This window comes from Dasypus novemcinctus, chromosome 21 (genome assembly GCF_030445035.2).
Source record: "Dasypus novemcinctus isolate mDasNov1 chromosome 21, mDasNov1.1.hap2, whole genome shotgun sequence".
In the NCBI taxonomy this organism is placed as follows: domain Eukaryota; kingdom Metazoa; phylum Chordata; class Mammalia; order Cingulata; family Dasypodidae; genus Dasypus; species Dasypus novemcinctus.
Window position 1 is genome coordinate 13,310,004 of NC_080693.1, and position 21,142 is coordinate 13,331,145.

At 52.3% G+C, this 21,142-nt stretch overlaps 1 protein-coding gene across 1 annotated transcript in view; it reads left to right on the forward strand.

Annotated features, from left to right (window-relative positions):
• Positions 1–8,746: 8,746 nt before the first annotated feature.
• The window catches only part of MPRIP (myosin phosphatase Rho interacting protein), a 129,968-nt gene continuing 117,572 nt past the window's right edge, over positions 8,747–21,142 (forward strand). Inside the window, 1 exon segment of the mRNA XM_023584980.3 lies at positions 8,747–9,318. Coding sequence (XP_023440748.2) covers positions 9,196–9,318 — 123 coding nt within the window. The 5' untranslated portion in view covers positions 8,747–9,195.

A 21,142-nucleotide genomic window follows, 5' to 3' on the forward strand; every position in this document is an offset into this window, starting at 1 on the left:
TTTGAGTGCCTTCTTTGTTACATGCATCACAATATTCTGGGGCAAGCAGTGTTTTTTGTTTTTTTGTCTCTTTCGTCTGTTTTTCTTAGAATACATTCATAGATTAGGATTGCTGGATCACAGGATAAGCACATTTTTGAGGCTTTTGATAAGTCCCACCAGACAAAGCTCCAGGAAAGTTGTACTCATCCAGCCTCTGGGTTGGCATTTTTTCCTTTTGTGATCTTTATTTTTCTTATGACCAAAATAACTCATTTTTTAATGAGATAATTGGCAATTGCTTACTAGACATTTGGTTAGGTTAAAGAATTGAGGGAAGTGGATTTGGCTCAACTGATAGAGTGTCTACCTACCATATGGAGGGTCCAGGGTTCAAACCCAGGGCCTCCTGACCCATGTGGTGAGCTGGCCCATGCACAGTGCTGATGTGTGCAAGGAGTGATGTGCCACACAGGGGTGTCCCCCTCGTAGGGAAGCCCCATGCACAGAGTGCACCCTGCAAGGAGAGCTGCCCAGCACGAAAAAAAGTGCAGCCTGCTCAGGAGTGGCGCCACACACACGGAGAGCTGGATGCAGCAAGATGATGCAACAACAACAAAAAAGAGACACATTCCCACTGACAAGAGTACATAGGACACAGAAGAACACACAGTGAGTGGACACAGAGAGCAGACAACGGGGTGGGGAGGGAAGAGAAATAAATAAAAAATAAATATTAAAAAAAAAAGAATTGAGTGTTTCTTTTTTTAGGTGTGATAATGGTCTTGCAGTTATTTTTAAAAATAGTCCTTATCTTTTAGAGGCACACACTGAAGTATTCTGGAAGAAATGATATGACTTGGAGATTTAAATCAGTATAATATGAGAGGAGGGGACTGGTACGGTTGAAACAAGATGCCGTGAGTTGATGGGGACAATGAACCTGGTTATACGCGCTCTCTTTCTGTTTTCCAGGGCTGCTACGACAAATACCACACAGTGGGTTGGCTTAACCAACAGAAATTGATTTCCTCATGGTTTTGGGGGCTAGAACTTGCTTTCTCAAGAAGTCTGTAGCATCCCGGCAATCTTCCATCCCTGGCAATCTCTCTCTCCTGTGGCTTCTGCTGGCTTCTGTGTCCGAATTTCCTTTGCTTATCAAGACTCCATTCATACAGATTAAGACCCACCTTACTCAATGTGGCCTCATCTAAACAGGGTACAAGTGGGTTCACACCTACACAACGCAGATCAAGACTTGAATGTGTCTTTAATGGGAGACTGAGATAGCTACAGTATTAAAAAAAAGTTAAAAAAAATTTTAAACACAATAAAAATCTATAGCTCAAGAGGTCACATTGTTTCACCTCTCAGCATGGATTAGAATGAACAGTTTGTTGCACATGCCACACCTCCACATCTTTTTCCAAGCAAATACTTTGTCTCTTGCAGATAACATATATATTTCAGACAGGAATAGGCTCCCACGAAACACCGTTTTCTCCTGGCTTTTTTCCCCTCCGCAGTCTACTGCCGACAGCTGGCTCCGTCAAGGCTCTCTCGTTCTTCAGCAGCGCCAAGGCACTCACCTGGATCGAAGAACCATGATTTATGTATGCGACCCTCCCGCGGTGGACAGGTGGCACGTCTCCAATGTTCTGCTCCTCCGAACAACGGCGCCACGCACATCCCGTCCATAATGTACCTGTGGGATCAGGTCCACAGCCCGTCTGTCTAGCCGGGGAGCTGCCAGGTCCAAGGGCCTGGCGTGGTTACAGTGTTGCCAGAGGGGCTGACTTGCCCTGCCGGGGGACTGAGCCGGCCTTCCGCGTGTTCTTTCCAGTACGCACCTGAGGACTATTGTCCCCTGGGGCCTGCCGTAGGACAGCTTCCTGGGGTCAGAGCTGCGAGGGGCCTGGGAGATCTCTGGTCTCACTTCCAGGGGAGCAACCTGAGCCTCCAGAGGGGGCTCCCCTCGGTGGAGACGGCTGGCCCAGGGGTCACGCACACGCCGCCCGCGGTCGAACCCAGCTTTACCATGCGCTCAAGGTGGCATGACCTTGGATAAGTTACTTTTCTTCCCTGTGCCTCAGTTTTCTCCTCTATAGTCTGGGGGTAATACTGATTCCCAGATGGCAGTCAGGGAGGGGAAGGAAACTTTTTTCAAGCTGTATTTGTATCATTTTAATTAAAGTATTTGCTTTTTGGGGGAAACTGATGGAGTACAAGTGACGGGTCCTAGGGACACCCCCTTGGGTACCAGTTGACACTGCCAATGCTGAATTCAGCCAGGGTGGTAGGCTGAATTCTGCACCCTAGGGAAAAAAAACGACACGTGTTCCTGAGGGTGTGAACCCATGGTAACCAGGCTCTTTTGAAGACGTTATGTTTAGTTAAGGCATGGCCAATTGAATGAGGGTCAGCCTGAACCCTGTTACTGCAGGCTTCTGAAGACAACGCCTGGAGAAGCAGAAGCTGGGAGCAGAGGGACAGAAGCTGGAAGTCAATGGACCGCAAAAGAGAAAGGAGAAGAGGCTGCCAGGTGCATCGCTGTGGGACAGAAAAGCCAAGGGCCAAGGCGCGGCAGCCGGGCCCGGACCGCCCCCGTCTTGGGGAGACAGCATCACTTGCTGACGCCTGGGTGTTGGCCTTCTCCTCGCTTCAAAACCGCGAGCCAATCCATTGTTGGATAATTTTCAGCAGACGGGAAATGAAGAGACTTGGTGACAGTCGAGTTTAGTGTGATTATGTGAGGAGAACACCCAGCACCCAGCCCAGAGCCCTGCACAGTGTCAATGCTGGAAGGCCACGAATTCCCCAAGGCAGCCGAGGCAGCCGACAGGAGCCCGCCCAAGATGACAGAGACCAACCCTGCAGGGAGGAGGGCCCGGAGAAGAGGAGATCCAAGAGAGATGCGCAGCCTCCGAGGTAGCCAAACTAGGGCTGTGGGCCAAATCCGGCTCACCACTTATTAATGCCAATAAAATTTTATTGGAACACAGATATGCTCATTCATTTCCATTTTTTCTATGGGTGCTTGCAACACTGCAATGGCAGAGTTGAGTAGTTGCAACAGACACCATATGGCCTGCTCAGTCTAGAATAGTTACTATCTGGCCCCTTGTAGAAAAACAGTTTCCAGCCCCTGGCATAGATTGTAGGAGAGAAACTCAGCCAGGGTTGGTATTGAACCTCCGTGAGAGAAAGATGCCAAAGGCCCATGTGTCAAGTACTGTTCTAAGTGTGTCGCATGTGTTGAGTTATCTAGCCCTCACGATGATACAATGAAGGTAGTATGTGTGGTAGATACTCTCAAAGACGGCCCCAGTGAACTCTTCTCCTGGGAGTCACACCTTTGGGTAGTCCCTCCCACCTAGTGTCTGGGGCAGCCGGTGACTCGTGTTCACTAATAGAACGGGGTGGAAGTGATGCTGGGCGAGTCCCAGGACCAGCCTTTGGAACACTCAGCTTTGGGACCCCTAAGATGCCGTGCAGGAGAACGCATGCAGTGACCATGCGGAAAGGAGAAGCTCGGAGGCCCGTAAGGAGAGGGCAAGTGGCCCTGGCTGGGCCTTGAGATAACTTCAGCATGAGCCACCGCCTGTCTGCCTTTGCTTGGGTGGGGGGTGTTTTTCAGGTAGCAATAGCCAACTGAGACATGACGTGCTGGTAGGGATTATCCCAGGTCTTTCTGATCTCAAAGTCTTTTCCTCTCCACCCTTCCTTAATCAGTGGCTCTCAAGCCTGCCAGAACATTCGAATCACCTGAGGAGCTTTAAAAACCACTGAGTAAATTAGAATTTCTGAGAGTAGGTACTTTTAGAAATTGCCACAGGTAATGTTACCACATGGCTGAGGTTCAAAATCAAGACTGCATCTACTGTTTCCAAAACTTCCCTAATGTCAAGAAATGCATGGCACACATTAAAAAGCACACGCGACTGATTCCTAAGCTCCAGCAGTGATGGTGATTCGGGATTTCCATGAGAGGGTCCTGTACGTTTAACACATCGCCCAAGTGAATCTTATTACGAAGCAAGTTTGAACTGCCCGAGGGCTGGGGTCAGGGGAAGAGAAGGAAAAGGAGGAGGAATTCAGAGAGAAAGGGGGAGAGGGTGCCTGCTGTGGGCTCTGAAGAGCCATTGGACAGTTGCTTAGAAAGTTAAACACACACTTACCATGCAACCCAGAAACCTCCATCTTGGATGTCCCTAATGGGAAAAAGTGCTGTGTCCACCAAAGACGAGGACAAGGATGTTCACAGCAGCTTTATTCATAATGGCCAAGAACTAGAGGCCACCGGAGGGCCACCCATGGGAGTGTGGATAGATGAATTGTCATACATTGGCACTACGGACCACGAGGCAGCAGTGAAAAAGAATGAAGTACCGATACACCCAGCACGGACGACTCTCACAGACATCCTGTCGGGTGAAAAAAGCCAAACCCAGAAGAATGTAGACAGCAGGCTTCCATTTATGTAAAGCTCAAGTACAGATAAGACAAATCCAGGACGGTTGTTGTAGTCTGCTAGGCTGTGGAAACGCAGATACCATGAAATAGGTTGGCGCTTACGATGGGAATTTATTAGCTTACAAACTTATAGTTCTAAGGCTGAGAAAAATTCCAAATCAAGGCATCCAGGTGATGCTTTCTCCCCAAAGACCGGCTGCCAGGGATCTGGGGCTCTTCTTCCATTTGGCAAGGCTGGGCTCTGCCTTCTCTTCTGGGTTTTGTTTCTTTCAACTCCTTTTTATCTGAATTTCATTCTCTTACAAAGAACTCCAGTGAGAGGATTAAGACCTACCCTGGACCATGCCTTCCTGGAGTAACCTCATCAAAACACTCGCTTACACTAGGTTCACAGCCACAGGAATGGATTAGCTTGAAGAAACCGATATTCTGGGGTCCTGTCAGCTTCACACCATCACAGTGGTAGAGATCAAAATAGGGGTTATGGAGGCGCGGAGTTGCCTATATTTTGATCCAGATGTGGATACTCGTGTGTGTGTGTAATTTCCATTTCCTCCTAGGATGCTGGGAAGGCTTCCTAGGAAGGAAGTTGGGTCCAGAAAACAGGATTTCCCTGCATTTGGACCCACCTGGGGGACCTTTGTTTGTTGACCTCTTTGAGATATACATTATAGTCAATAAAGCAAACAAGTCTTAAGTGTACAGCCCAGAAAATGTTCACACATCTGCAGCGAGCATTTAACTGTGTGCAAAATACTCCCTTAGGCCCCGGGAAAGGTGACCAAGGGCCCCTTTCTGCGTAAGTTTTATAATCTGGTGGGTGGAGACGCCGCAAGACAAGGAGGACAGTCCATTTTCCTTCTTTCACTTGGCATGTCTTTATTGAATACCTAATATGTGCCAGGCACTGAACCAGCAGTAACCAAGACCCAGCTCTGCCTCATAGGGCTCAAGGTCCAAGTAAGTTTGGGATCGCTGCCGGATGGCTGATTCAATCCAAGTCCTCCCTCTCTCTCGCCCCCTCATCCCGCCTATCCCTTCTCCAAAACATTCATGTCTCTCTCTCGAAGGGACCCAGGCCCTGACTGCCCCTCCCCTCTGGGCTGTGGTAGTAGTTTCCTGATGCACCCAGCTTCCAGTCTTGCCTCCGGGATCGACTTCTCCAGACCAACGGCCCTTATTTAAGCTAAAAAACTGTCTGAGCTGATGGCTCTCCATTGCCCAGGCAGGCTAGTGGCTCTATACTGGGATCTACAAACAGGATCTACAGCTGTGAGCCCTGGGGTGTGTCATCTGTAAAATGGAGATGAAATAATAATAAACAGCAGCGGCACAACAATAGCCATCTCACAGAAGAGGCCGAGCTTTAACCTGAAGTAGCAGATCTTAGGCATCCAGCCCTGCCACGCCCTTCCTGTGCACCACCTGTTTACTCCTCCCGATGGCTCTCATTGCGTGTCACCCCTGCCCCCCCAGCCTCTCTCTCCCCATCACCACCTCCAGGCATCCCAGGGGCGGGTGTTAACTCACACACCCTTTGCTTCCAAGTCGCTGGCACTCTGCGCCTACTGCTCCTGGCTGTAGGGCCCTTTCCTCCGTCTTCTGCTGACTCTTGCTCCACTTTCCAGCTCAGCGGGCACCACCTCCTCCGAGGAGCTGTCTCTGAAGCCGCCGACAGGGCCAGGTGATTCTTGTCCGGGCCCCCCCGCCCCCCGTGGGTCACACTCGCCTGTTTATCTCCTGCCTCTAAGTCTTTCAGAAGTGTGAGCGCCTTCCAGATTGGCAGTCTCTGACTCACTGAATCCAACTCTTTTATTATACCCTCACTGCCCGGTCACCTCCGGCTCAAGACAGGAGCTGGGGCTGGGTCTACTGGCCTGAGCGGAGCATGCCGGGTGTTTTCTGAAAGGAAAGTGGCCTTTGAGTTGGCTGCGAAGGATGAGTAGGATTTTCTTTTCCCCTTAAACTTTTAATTTTGCAATCACCTCAAATGTACAAGACAATTGCAAAAATAATACAAAACCCATATAGTGAACTCCAACAACATACCTCTCTGTACCCCAGATCCCAGAGCCACAAAATTTGACATTTTGACATATTGGCTGAATCATCTTATCTATCTAGCCAGCCATCCATCCATCTATCCATCTATGTATCTATCCATCTATTTTCTAAACATTTGAAAGTAGGATGTAACATCATGCTCCTCGAACACAAAATCTTCCATGTGCATTTCCTTTAAGGACAAGGATATTCACTTCTGTGACCACCTAAAGTACAGCTATGAAGTTCAAAAAATTTAACATCGATATAAGGCTCATAGTTTATATTCCAATTTTTTTTCAATGGCCCCCAAAAATGTCCTTTTGGGCATTTTCTCCTCCATGTTCAGGATCATGTATTGCCTTGCATTGTCGTTATGTCACTACGGCTTTTTTTTTGTTTGTTTAATTGTGGAAACAGATATGCAACCTAAGCCTTCCCATCTCAACCACTCCCAAGCAGACCAATGAATGGGATTCATCACATATACAGTATGGTATTACCCTCCTCCCTATCCATTCATGGGTAGGACTTTTTAAAGTTATTTTAAAAATAAGTTGTACATGCACACAGTACCAAATCTAAAAGGAACAAAAGGATTTGCAATGAAAATTCAAAGTAGGTCACCTCTCAATGGCCCAGCCCCCTCGGCAGAAGCCGCCATCGGTATCGGTTTCTGCGTATTCTATGCCCCTGCCACACACACTTTTTAAATTTTGCAAACACTCAAACAAGAACGGTACAAGAGACACCAAGTACCCTTTGTCTAGACTCTCACCAGTTAACATTTTGCCATGTTATGCTAAATATTTTACAAGCATTTTATCATCTAATGATCAGAACCGCCTTCCAGTTGTGACATTTTAGACAGCAGATTGCCAAGAAGCTGATCCGGGCAGGTTAAGGGAGGTGTCCATGGCCACACACCCGTCGGAGGTGACCTGGGGGGGGGGGGCGGTGCGGGCTTTGCAGGACTTTGGAGGAAAGTGTTTTCATATTTTAAGCTGAAGGCCACCTCCCTGGGATAGCCTTCAGATGATGGCAGGAAATGTCGCAGCACCTGATCTGGGTGCCATTTGCTACTTCTCCTCCCGAAACCTTTCTGTCCCCAAGCAACAGCTGCCGTCACCCTCCCCCGTTTAAAAACTTGCGACAACTCTTGGCTGCCAACAGGGTGACATTTACAGGCCTTAGCTCGGAGTACACAGGCTCTCACCCAATCCCTTTAGCCTCTTCCTTCCCTCCCTCCACCTCCAGCCCTACACAACCTCAAACCATCTGCTCCAAGTCCTGCTCGCCCTGGCAGTCGCCGCTTACTTTCCTGAAGGGTGCATTTCTCCTTCTGGGGCTCCTACAGTCTTCTGCAGGTTGTAGTTCGCCCGGGGGGCGGGGGGGGGGGGGCAAGGGAGGATTACAGTGACAGCGGGGCCCCTTCCTGGAGGGCGACCTGCACCATGATTTCAGGCGTCTGAGCCTTAATTCCTTCAGGGATATAATGGGGACACCTAGCTCAGCATCCAGCAGAGAGTAAAACCTTCAGTTATCTCCCACGAGACAACTGCTGTCGTCACGGGGTCATCCCTAAGAAAACTACGTCCTGCCCCCTAGCTCCTCCTAGGTAACGTGGGGTGATGACAGATGATCGAAACTTCAACGATCAGCACTCGGAGAAGCAGCCCGCACTCAGCAGGAAAGACGAGCGAGGCTGGCACATAGTAGGTGTTCAGTTAACCCGCTCGGGGCGGGGCTGCGGGAAGACGCCTGCAGGCGAGTGAACCCGAAGAGGCGAGCGGGCGAGACTGGCCGTGGGAGGCGGCCCGCCCCCGCCTGGCCCCGCCCCGCCGGGCCCCGCCCCGCCTGGCCCCGCCTGGCCCCGCCCCGCCTGGCCCCGCCCCGCCTGGCCCCGCCCCCGCCCGCAGCTGTCAGGACCAGCCGGCCGCGTGCCAGTCCACCAAACCTGAACGTCCCGGCGGCGCCCCACCTTCCTGCGCCGGCACAGGGAACCTTGCGCGCTGCTGCCCTTAGTCCCCGCCCCCCGGCTCCCATTGGCCGAGGCCTTCCTTTGTTAGCCCGAGCGCGCCGCCGCCACAGGCCAGCCGGGCTGCCGATCGCTCGGCCCGCACCCCGCCCCGCCCGCGCCCCTCCCCCGCCCGCCCGGGAGCGCGCGAGGCGCTGGGCTCGCAGTCGCGGCGGGCGCGGGGCGCGAGGGGAGCGGCGGGCGTCGGGCGCGAGGGCCGCGGAGGCGGCGGCGGGAGCGTCCCCGGCGGAGCGGCCGGAGCGCGGGCAGCAGGCCGGGGCCTCTCCATGGGCCCGCGGAGGCGCGGCGGCGGCGGCGCGGGCGGACGCCGGGGGTCGCGCCTGCTCTGAGGGCTCTGGGCCCGGCGGCCCGGGCGCGGCGCTGCAGCGGCGGCGGGGGAGGCGCTTTTCCGGCCGTCCCGCGCGGAGACCGCCGACCCCGGCCCCCGACCCCCGGGGCCGCCCGCGCGCCTGAGGCGAGCCGCGCCGGGGCATGGGTGCGCGGGCCCGGCTGTGAGGCGGCCCGGCGCCGGGGCAGGCGGCGGCGCCCGCTCTGACCGGGCCGTCGGGATCTCCCGAGCCCGGGCCGCGCAGCTCGGGGCTGCCGTGCGCGGTCCCGCGCCCGCCGCCGGGCAGAGCGCGAGTCGGGCCGGGCCGCAGGGCCTGCGCCGGGCGCCCCCGAACATGTCGGCGGCCAAGGAGAACCCGTGCAGGAAATTCCAGGCCAACATCTTCTACAAGAGCAAGTGTCAGAACTGCTTCAAGCCCCGCGAGTCGCATCTGCTCAACGACGAGGACTTGACCCAGGTGAGCCGCGGGGGGGCTCGGCCCGCCGGACGCGGGGCCCCCCCAGCCGGCGGCGGGGCCCGGGCGGTGCGCCGTGCGTCCCGGGGACCCCCGGGCATCTCTCGGGCCTGGTGCTCCCCGGGAGGCCGCCCGAGTGTACACAAGCCCGGTGCGGCCGGCGCAGGGGCTGCCTGCCCCCCTCGGCTCTGACCGCCAGGAGACCCCCTTCCTGTGGCCGGGAGAGCAGACCCGGCCCTGTCCCTGAATGGGCTGGGGACACGGGGCACATCTGCGGGCCCCTGTGGAAGACGGAAGAAAAAATGTGCGTGAGTCTTCGGGCGCCGGGCACGGAGATTGGGGTGGGTGGGCAGTGTGTTGATAAGCTTCGGGACAAAGGAAAAATCCTCCAGGAGGCCGAAAAATAACATCCTTTCTGGTTCCCATAGCCCTGCAGTGTGATTCATGGTTTGTTTTGTTTTTTTGGGTGACTCAAAAATGCCTGCTTTTTCTTGGAAGGAACAAAAGTGCTGGGGGCTTACGGGTATCCTTGGAATCTGTTTGGGGGCAGGACTTGGGCTTGTCCACTCTGGAGTGGCCCCTAAAGAGGGGTGGGATGGTCTCCGCCCTGTTTCTAAATCACTGTGGCTGTCGTGGCCAGGGAGGGGTGGAGGGTCTTGCTCTTGAACTCAGGCTGGAGGGCCTGGTGTTGAGGGCAGAGCCGGAGGCTCCTCTCCCACCCTGCCGGCCCACCTCGCCGCCCTCTCAGGTCACTGGCTGGGGAGTGACGTGCCCTGTGTGTCCTGGGGCGAGGCGGTTCCTTTCTCAGGCCCCATCTGTCAAATGGGCATGTTCCATTGAAACTGCCTTCCAAGTTTATCTTTAAAAGCCCAGAGCCCTGGGTCCCCAACCCTGGAGATTCTGATTCAGGAGCTGGGGGTGGGGGGTGGGGGGGAAGGGGGGATTTGTCTCTGTCAAAGCTCAGGAAGAGACTGGGCTGTAACCCCAACAGGCCTTGGGGAGCCCTGCTGCCCTGCTCGCTGGCCAGACATTCTTGAATCCTGGGAGGGCTTTGGGACACGCGGAGCTGGATTCCTTGGATTTCCCGAGCAAGCCTGGTTTGCAGCTCCTGGGATTGGTCTATGGACCCTTTGGCTCCTTCTCCAAGTCTCCTCTAATCTCCAGCCTCTTCATGGCTTCCGGTCACTGCCCTGGATGGCTCCACAGACCAGGGGAACTCTCCTCATGGACCAGGCCAGGGCGACCTAGTTGCAGCCATTCCTCTCAGAAGCAGCCCTTAGACGGAACGCAATTATTTCAAGTGACCTGGCCTGGCCGTTGTTAATGCCACTTGAAGTTCACACAGTGTTTGACTTGTTTACACGACGGACCTGAGTTGGGTGGCTGGGCAGGGGCGGCCGCCTGGGACAGGGAGCTTCCTCTGAGGTCAGGTTTCCACCAGCCAGGAATAGACTCTCTTCACCGAAAACCAAAATCCTTAACCAAACACTCAAGGCTGCTCAGTCGTAGATTCTTAAACATGAAGGCCCTTGGAGAAAGGTCAGCTTGGGAAAGGTAGAATCCAATTTCCCAGTAATACATTCTGGAGTTTGGAAGAATTTGATAAACTCTACTTATCTGGATACTTTTTTTTTTTTTTTTCCTCTTCCCCTGGGAAGCAGCTTATGGGGCCCTGGACTGGGAGTGGAGATTTTGATTCTCGTCTTGGCTGTCACTTTCAGCTGTGTGACCTTGAACAAGTCATTTTGCTCTGTATATTTTGATTTCCTTATCTATAAATGGAGAATAACAGTCCTTGGCTTGCCTCCATTATGGGGCTGTTGTGAAGAGCAAGAAATGATACTGATTAAACGTCTTTCTCTTTCAATTTAAAAGCTAAGAAAGTCGCCAGAATAGGCAACTTTGATTATGGAAGTTTCTGGGCTTGGCCAGGGATGTTCCAAGTGAACTTTATAAGTTCCTTGATTATTCCACACCACTGCCGAAATCATAGAGCGGCCATATCGTGATTCTTACACCCAGATAAACTAGAATGGAATTTGCAGTGTCTGAGTCGAATCTATCAAATACAAAAATCTAAATCGGTTGATAATTAATTGGAATCAAGGAGAGGGGGTTTACTTTTTCACTGTAGCCAAAGTTGAATTGTGGGTTTTGGAACAGGCCTGAGACCTCCAGGACACAACTGGAATGGTAGTTTCTGAAATAGTGAGTGGGGTTATTTGTGCTGGGAGAGATTAGCCCAGTCTTCCACCTCCTGGGATCTTTCAGGAAGAAACTGCTCTTGAATAAAAAAAAAGAGGAGGGAGACTCAGGGCGGTTGCCAGCAGCCTTAGCTGCTGCTCTCCCGCATCCGGCCCTCCCCCAGTCCCTCACTCTCATCCTTCTGGCTCCATTAGAAAGCCTCAGCCAATCGGTTCCCATCAGGCTCCCCCCAGCCCCTGCTTCCTGCTGCCCCTCCCGCCATGAGCTTATTTTAGACATCAGAGCTGGAAGATATATCAGCGCTCATTTGGGCCATCCCCTCTCTAGCAGGCGAGGACACGGGCCAGGGGGCTGCCAGCAGCAGCAGCAGCAGCAGCAGCAGCAGCGGGAACTGGTTTTGGCTCTTGGGAAGGCATCTTCTCCGGAGCAGAGGTTTCTCTGCGCCTGCTGCTTTGAGCTTGATTTCCTCAGCTGTGGGTTTTGTTTGTTTGTTTCTCCTTTAGAGCGGTACAGAAACCTCTTCCAGGGACTGAACCACATCATCAGACCTGGAAGGGACTTAGAAAGCAACTAATATAACCACTTCCTTTTACCCTTAGACGACTGAACCCCAGAGAAGGGAAGTGGTTTGCCCAGTGCAGGGACCAGCCAGGATTCTGAAGCCACTATTGCCCTCCTTTAATGGTTTAGAGTGGGCATCCCATAGGTGCACGGCGAGGACGGCGATGCCAGGAACGCTTATGCTACCTCAGGTGCTTTGCCGGGCGGGCACCGGGGGCCCCCGGGGCCCTTGAGACTGCTGGTTTGGAACAGAGGAGGCCCTCGCCCCTTCCTTGCCCCTGGAGTTCGGCGCAATCCAGTACAAGTGACAAGCACTCATCACCTGGGCCTCAACCCCAGGTGGTCTGGGCCCTTGCTTTTCTGTGTATATGTATAGACTCAAGTGTACAGTTAAGTTTTTGTTGGGTCCTAAGTTATGTGTATGTATTTGCTATGCAACTGATTTTTTTCTTTTTCATGCTTAATATGCCTTAGAGATCTTCCCATGACATCACATATAAATAACCAAAGTCTTTCTGCATGTAGCTCCTTTGGGAACAGATCTTTGTGGGTTCCCTGACTGACAGGCATCAAGGTTACTGCTTCCAGTTTTTGCAGTTATAAACAGCAAATGCCTCAGTGACATCTTTATAAATGCTTTTAGGTGTGTGTATGTGCGTGTGTGCGTGCACGCATGCAAATGTTTCTCTGAGGCAGATACCTAAAAATAGAACAGCTGGGTTGACATCAAGTGTATCACTTTTTTTTTCATGGATACCGCCAAATTTCCTTCCAAAAAAGGCCGTGTTTCACCATCGCCAAGAATGGATGTTTTCAAATGATTTAATTCCTTAATAATTCCCCTGATTACCATGGGGGTTAAGCCTCATCTCCTAATGTTGGAGTACTTTTCGTTTCTTCCGTGAATTGCCTGTTCATATCATTTGCCCATTTTTCTTTTGGGTTAGTTTTTCCTCTATTGATTTGTAGGCACTTTCTGTGTATATTCTGCGTCAGGGATCAATATTTCTGTAAAGGACCTGATAGTAAATATTTTAAGTTTTGCGGGCCATATGGTCTCTGTGGCAACTACTCAGCTCTGCTGTTGCAGTGGGAAAGCAGCTATAGACAACATGTAAACTAATAGGCTTGCCTGGGTTCCAATAAAACTTTATTCACAAAAACAGGCAGCTGGCAAGATTTGGCCTGTGAGCTACTTTTTGCTAACCTCTGCTCTCAATACTAAGCTGTCATCTCCCATATATTGCAGATATTTTCTTCCAGAGTCACTTTTGTTTTTTAACTTAGAGATCTCTGTGGTCATCTTTCTTCTTCCTATGGTAATTTAAAATATGAATGCAGTTAAGTCTGTGTTTTTCTCAGTAGTTGATAGTTTAGTCTTGTGTTTAAGAAGGTCTTCTTTCCAAGAGTATACAACAGTTTCTAATATCTTAATTAATTCTTTCCTAGTTATTTTTAAATGCTTACTCTTTTAGTCCATCAGATTTGTTTTGTAGGACAATGATCCTGGCTGAAGGGGGGAGAGTTCGTGGAGGCTTTTGAAGTGGTACAGATATATACTACAGTGAAGGTGTCTCCAGACAGTGCAGGCGAGGAGGGAGGGAGTTGTCAGAAACTAGGGGCAGGATATTGGCAGCTGATCAGAGCTGGGGGCCGAGGGTAAAACCTGGGTGGATGGAGGTTCCTTTGGGAGAGACTGAGCATAAGAAACTTGGAGCAGATGTGGGGCATGGGGAGGGACCAACAGTAATATAGTAAGCTTGACCTTGTAGAGGTGGAGGTGCCAGTGGGTGCTCAGGCACCTCTGGCGGTAGGCAGTGTTTGTTTAGCAGTGGTGGTTTAGAGTTTGGACAAGGGGTGGCAGGCAGGGTGGGAATGGAGGGGGACTATCGGAGCCATGGGAGTGAATGCGATCACCCAGGAGGCTGGGCAGTGAAACGAGAGCAGGGCAGGGAAAAGGTGACATGTGGTAGGTGGGCAGAGGAGGGGGCAGTGAGGGAGGCAGCAGGGTGAATCCAGAGGGGTTGGTGGTCAGCGGGAGAACCACGTCTGGAACCCAGGGTTCTTGGCTTCCAGATGCTCTTCCCAGGATCTGTCTGTGTTTCCGAGACCCCTGCTGGGTGTTGACGTGTCATGATGTCTGATTCTCCCATGACCTCTGACTTCAGGCGTCCCCTTTTATGGAAAAGGCAGTGAACTAGGAGTCACCGCATTGGAACCGAAGTTACTGTCTGTTGTCGCGTGACCTCAGCTGGGTCCTTTTCCCTCCCTAGGCCTCAGTTTTCTCATCTGGAAAATGATCTCTGCCATGGCCCTTCCAGCCCTCCTAATCTAATTCTGCTTGTGCTGTGCCCATACCCCACTGCCCAGGGCTGCTGGGACTGGAGGAGGAACCCCAGACAGAGGCAGATGGATGGCCTGGAACTGGGTCTCATGAATCATTTCATCCTTTTTCCTTGTGTTCTGTAACATTCTTAGAAGCACCAAGATATGGAACTTCTCTGATTTAACGTCCGCTTCAGAAGCAATGAGAGTATTTCACCTGCACCCCTTTGGGGAAGATTTGTAACTTATGTGTGAGTTAGTAGGTGGTTTGGTGGTGGTGGTATCAAAAATCCCCAACCATATAAATGGCCAACAAGCACATAAAAAGAGACTTAATATCACTAGGCTTCAGGGAAATGCAAATCAAAACCACAATGAGATTCAACTTCCAACTCATTTGGATGGTGATTATCAAAAAAAGAAAAAAAAAGAAAAATAAGTGTTGGGGAGAATGTGGAGAGATTAGAAACTTTTTACACTGCTGTGGCAATGTACATGGTACAGCTGCTGTGGAAAGGAGTTTGTGGTCCTCAAAAAGTTAACCATAGAATTACCACCGTATGACCTGGCAATCCCACCTCTAAGCATATACTTGAGAATTGAAAGCAGGGACTCGAACAGATATTTGTACCTGCATGTTCATAGCAGCTGTTCATAATACCAAAAGGTGGAAACAGCCCTGTGCCCATCAGCTGGTGAATGGATAAACAAATTGTGGCACAACCATAAAATGAGATACTATTCAGCCATAAAAATGAATGACGTTCTGTTGCCTGCTATAACAGAACTTTGAAAACATGTCAAATAAAAGAAACCAGACACAAAAGGACAAATATTGTCTGATTCCATTTATATGAAATGTCCAGAATAGGCAAATCCATGGAGACAGAAAGATTAGTGGTTGCCAGGGGCTGCCAGGAAGGTGGCAAAGAGATGTGACTGCTTAGTGGGAACTGGTTTCTGTGTTGGGATGATGAAAATGTTTGGAACTAGATAGAGGGGGTGATTGCCCAACATGGTGAGTGTACTACATGCCACTGAACTGTTCACTTTAAAATGGTTAATTTTGTGTTACCTGACTTTCATCTCAAGAAAAGCCCTGAACGTGGAAGAATGGAAAAATCCCAGCCCTGCCCTCTGATCCTTGTACCGCCTGGAGTGAACACCTGATTGTCTCTAGAGGCCGGACCAGGGGCTGGCCAGCTTTTTTTAAGAGGCTGGAAAGTAAATATTTTAAGGCTTCGTAAGGCCAATAGGCGAAATTGAGGAATTTATATATAGGTACGTATATAGCCATTCAAAACTTTAAAGACCATTCTTGGTTCCCCTGCCTTAAAAAAACCAGACCAAGAGCCAGATTTAGCCTACAGGCATCCTTTGCCAACCCCTGGACTAGGCCAGCCCTCTCCAACAGGACTATAAAGGGAGCCACATTAGTAATTTAAAATTTTAGTTGCCACATTAAAAAAAGTAAAAAGAAATAGTTGCCATTAATTTTAACTCTATTTCACTTAACCAACCATATCCAAAATATTCTCATGTCAGCAGGTAAAGAAGTCATTGTGTGTATTTGGCTCTTTCTTTTTAAAGATTTATTTATTTACCGTTTCCCCCCTCCCCTCCTGCTCTCTGTTCATTAGCTATGTGTTTCTCTGTGTCTGCTTGTCTTCTCTTTAAGTACCACTGGGAACCAATCCTGGGACCTTCTGGAGTGGGAGAGAGGTGCTCAAACTCTTGTGCCACCTCGGCTCCCAGATCTGCTGCGTCTCTTATTGTCTTTCCTCTATGCCTCTTTTTGTTGTATTATCTTGCTGCACCAGCTCTCTGCTTGGGCCAACTTGCCACGTGGACCAGCCCTCCTGCGCGGGCCAGCACTTCTGCACAGGCCAGCACTCCGCTCGGGCCAGCTCACCTTGCAGGTCAGCATTTTGCATGGGCCAGCTCTCTGCTTGGGCCAGATTGCTGCATGGGCCAGCTTGCCTTTACCAGGAATCGAACCCTGGACTTCCCATATGGTAGGTGGGAACCCAATCGCTTGAGCCACATCTGCTTCCCTATTTCGCTCTTTTTAACCCATTACATTCGAGGCGAGTCACTTTCTGGGGTCCGGTGGCTACAGTATTGGACAGCGCAACTCTGACCTGCAGTGGCCAGGTCTTTCTGCTGAGCCCGTGACTCTGGAGAAGGACAGAGTGGGAAGGCCGTACTTGTCTGCCTGTCCATCTGGGCTCTCATAGGCGGCTCATGTTGGGGATTCCCGGAGAGCTGGTTCTCTCTCACCCAGAATCCTCTTGTCCGTGTCTTGGCTGCCCTCACCCCTCGCGTCTCCTTGCCAGCCTGTGGGGTTTCTCTGTCAATAGCACCTTTTCTTTGGTGGCCATGCCCCTCTGCGTGGGGTGTGCTGGAAAGTTCTGTTCGGGGCTCTGACTCCCTCTGCTCCCCGTCCAGAGGCAGGGCTTGGGGGCAGAAGGCAGGAGGGTGCTGACCACAGTGGAGCTGGCCTGTCCTGTGGGGGCGAGCAAAGGGCCCTGGAGGGCAGGCCACCGTTCTCCCTTGGGCCGTTCTCAGCCTGGATGCTGGGCTCTCACACAGCTCTTTGTGTTTGTCCAGTGATTTGCAGTTGTTTCCTAGCTGTTTTTTCCCTGTGTCCTAGCCTTTTCCTTGACCTTTCTGAGTTTTTCCCTCACCACACAGAAGGACTACAGTCAAAGACCCACATTCTGTCCTTGGCAGGAATGTGTAGGGCGACCACGGGGAGTTCCCTGAAGTTCTCCTCGGCACAGAGCCCCCCTGTAAAGCAGCGCCCACGTTCCCTTTGCTGGGAGTGGTTTGTGAGTCCAGCCAGTGGGCCCTGGTGCAGCCCCTGCAAGTTACCCAACACCCTCATGGGAGGAATAGTCCAGAAGAGATGCTGCTTACCTCACCGTGGAGAAACAGCCTTTGTTTGGGCTGTCCCATGATTACCAGGGCCTAGTCCTCTTGAGCTGAATAAAAGAAATTTACTTGGAATGTTTATCTTTAAATTGTTCCTTAGCTGCCATTTAGTCTTGAAACCAGGGAAAAAGGCCCCAAGAGGGAAGCCGCACCCTGAGTGCCCACCGTCCTAATGCTACAAGCATGAGAGAAGCATGAAAAGCATTAAATGCTGTTTGGAAGCATTTAGCCTTACAAAAACAAGCTCTTCTTTAACCGTGGGAAACTCACGGCCTGCTCTAAGCCTCCCCTTTCCCATCTGAAATGACACAGTTAGACCAGGTCAGTGGTTTTCAAGTGTTCATGAAACAGTGCCTTTTACTCAAAGGAATCTCATATAGAAATGCCATGCTTAAAGCAGAAGTGGCACGGTCCTGGTGAGGTGGGCTCCAAGCCTGAAGCTCGGCCTTGGCTCTCTCAGTCCCCACCGGCAGGGCCTCCCGGTCATCTCTGAGGCGTGTGGGGGCAGGTTTGAATATTCTGCCCCAGAGTTTGTGGTTCCTCCAGCTCTTCGCAGCCTTGGATTCTATGAAATCGTCCCTGGTGGTTTCACAGCTCTGCCCTGGGATGGAGCCCTAGAATTCCCAGCCTCACTGCTTCCATCGTATCATCACTTCCTCTGGGGGAGAGAGAGCCCAGTGGGCTGATTTTGCTGGCATTTTGTCTCTGGAGACTGGAACTGGAATCTTCCAAACCACTCGTTGGTTTTCTCAGTCAGGGTCATCCTAGTTCACATGGAACCACAGCCGCCTTTTTTGCCTGGAGCCTGTCTCCCTTTTGGCTGCCCCCTCCCTTTGCTCCTGACTCGGCCGGATGGACAGCCGTGACGCGAGGGGCAGCTTGCCCAACGTGTGAGCAGATGGGCCTGTTGCGTCCTACCAGCTCTCGATGGTCTTGATAGAGTGTTTCACAGCCACAGCCCCCTGCGCAGTCTTGCGAGCAGGCAGGGCTGGCGGCAGTGCCCTTGGTGCGGGGGAGGATGTGGCAGGTCCCCCGGGTGCGCGGCTGCCCCAGTGTGGGAGCTGTGCTAGGTACAGGTTCAGTGAGCCTCTCATATCAGCCTTGTGCTTGACCTAGAAGCATGCTACTCTTCTGTTTCTGTTTCGCTGGGGGCAGGTTGATGGTGGGACTGCCGCAGTGTTGTGAAATAAATCAAGGTTGTCTAATAGACTCCTGCTTCCCTGGGAGGAGAGTCCTCCAAGGGCTTTGTGGTCCTCCTACCATTCAGCCGGTGGGGGAATTGTCCCCAGTTAGCAGATGGAGGAGCTGAGACCCAGAGAAGCTCAGTGACCTGCTGAGGTCACAAGAAGGCCAGTGTGGGTTTTTCCAAAGTCCTCTTTGGCCTTCCTGTTCCTGATAACAGTATTAACCTTTGCTTTCAGAAACAGGCCCTTGCCCTGCCTTGAATTCCTTCCTTGCTGGAGTATGTGTTGAGGGGTGCTTGCATGGTAGGGGGAGTGCAGGGCATTTCACGGGTCATTGTGCAGGTTCTGGAATCCTCTCCACCTTGGTGCATCCTGCTTCCCCCAGCAGGCTGCTGGCCAGTGGCAGGGACCACACCTTTGGCACAGGCTTGAACAGGAAGCACTATTTTTTGCCCTGAAAGAGGAATTCAGAATCAGGAAATAGCTGTGTCCTTGATCTCTGTAGGCTCTAAAGAGCTGGCTTTAACAGTCCTGGCAGCTGGGATCTGTGGCACACTTTCCAGACACGGTTTCCTACTTCATAATAGCTCTGGCCCATAGCCAAAGGGACCAGGAAAAGGTGGGCAGCTGCTGGGGGCCCCAGGGCCACCACTGGATGGGTCTCCTGGTGCTACACCCAGAGCCCTCCCTGTCCCGGGCTTGGGGTGCTCACGGGGCGCCACTCGGTGACGCGCTCTAACCCAGAAACCTGACCTGGTGCCTGTGTTTCATTTCAGTGGGACCAGGTAGTCGACTGGGATGGTTAAGAGCATGGCTTCCAGTTCAGGCTGGGGGCCAACCTCGGCTCCATTCTCAGTGCCGACTGAGCAGGTTACATGGAGTTCAAGTGTCTGCTTCCCTCATCTGGAAAATCGGGATTATAACAACACCCATATATCTTTGGTTCTTGTGAGGACTATAGAAGAGGCTTGTAAAGCACTTAGCAACTCTTGATGCCTGGCAGACTGGGTGCTTGTAACTGCCTGGCTGCGCCCTAGATGCTCCATAAGTGGGGCCTTTCCTGGGCACGGCAGTGTAGCCGGGAGCAACGGATCAGAGGCCTGATCTTCCCTGCTTGGAAGCTTGCACTGGTCACCAGCCTCTTGCTCCTGCAGCACGTCTGGAACTCGAGAGACAGTGGGATGTTTGGGCTGGAGGAGACCTTGGAGATCTCGGCTCTGAGCTTATCGTCCCGATGAGGAAACAGGCCCAGAAAGGAAGTGACTTGCACTGTGATTCCATGGGAGAGCTGGATCTCAAGGCTGTCTCTGGGTTCCCTAGCTGAGCCCCTCTGGCTCCTCTCCCACAAAAGAGAACGCACAAAACCCAAGTCGCCTCCTCCCACTGCCCTGCTTCGTATCACGCTGGCGTCGTCTCATTGTCAGCCCTGGAGGATTGAAGGACACAAAGCCAGTGGACTTGTTTGGGTTGGGTTTTCAGATATGTATTGTAAATATAAAGCTTGAACTGATTTAAGTCTTTTTCGAGGGTAGGAAAATGGGGGTGGGGACAGACCCCATCACTTCAGGATCTCACGTTGTAGGAGACGGGCTGTTCTGGCGAGTGGCAGTCCCCATGGCGAGGTCCACAACGTCAGGCAGACCCAGTATCCTCAGTTGTGTCAAGCCGAAGTGTCTTGGAGGCCGTTGGCCAATTGGGAGAGTTAGGAGAGGCTTCAGTTGTCCTGCTGGTGTAGGTGCTGCTGCTTCCCTGCAGTTTTGGGCCCAAGGGCCTGGGGGAAACCCACCCGGAAGGGCAGCCAGAGTAGAAGGAGAGCTGGGGTCTAGTCCCAGCAGGCTGACCGGCACCCAGCACCGGGGCTGCTGGTGAGTTCTCGCTGCCTCGGGGACGAAGGCCCACACCCTCACGGGCTGTTCCGAGCCGTTGGGTGCGCTCCCCACCTGCACGGTGCCCCAGGCATGTTGCCGCCCAGGTCCTGGTTCCACCTGCCCTTTCCTCCAGTGCCTGCCTGGTCGTCTCCTGCCTGGTGGCGCTCAGCCTGGCCGGCCGCTTTCTGCAGGGCAGAAGTTTCCAGACCCTGAGCACACAGTCTCCGCTGCAGGGCCACTTGCGAGGCTGCTGTTTTGAGCGCTTTGCACCCATGAACCCACCTGGGTTCTGATAGCCAGAGCAGAGGCCTGAGGCCCCTGAGAAAGACAGCTCACTCTCTCCAGGGTGTGCAGTGGTGTTGGAGCGGGATGTCACCCCTGGTGCAGCCGGATGGAGCCCCTGCCCTCGGTCCTTCGGGCACTGTTTCCCACACTGAGCCCTGTGAGGGTGAGGGGGCCTCGTCCAGTGTGCGCTCTGAGGGGTGTGGCCTGGTGGCCTCTTGCCTCCAGCTTAGGAAGGCGTGGTGTGCACAGGCATTGGGGAGGGTGGGGTTGAAGGAGAGTGGGCTGAACTGGTTTAGCTTTCCCATCTTTTCCTTTCTCCTTCCCAACCCACTCTCCCACCCCGCCTGGCTCTTCATGGGAAGGGCTTTTTGGGAACAGGGCATGAATCCTGCAAAGCCGTGGCCCCAGAAAAGTGTCCCCATGCATTCCCTGGCATTCCTCCCTTTGCCGTGATTGGCGTCATGT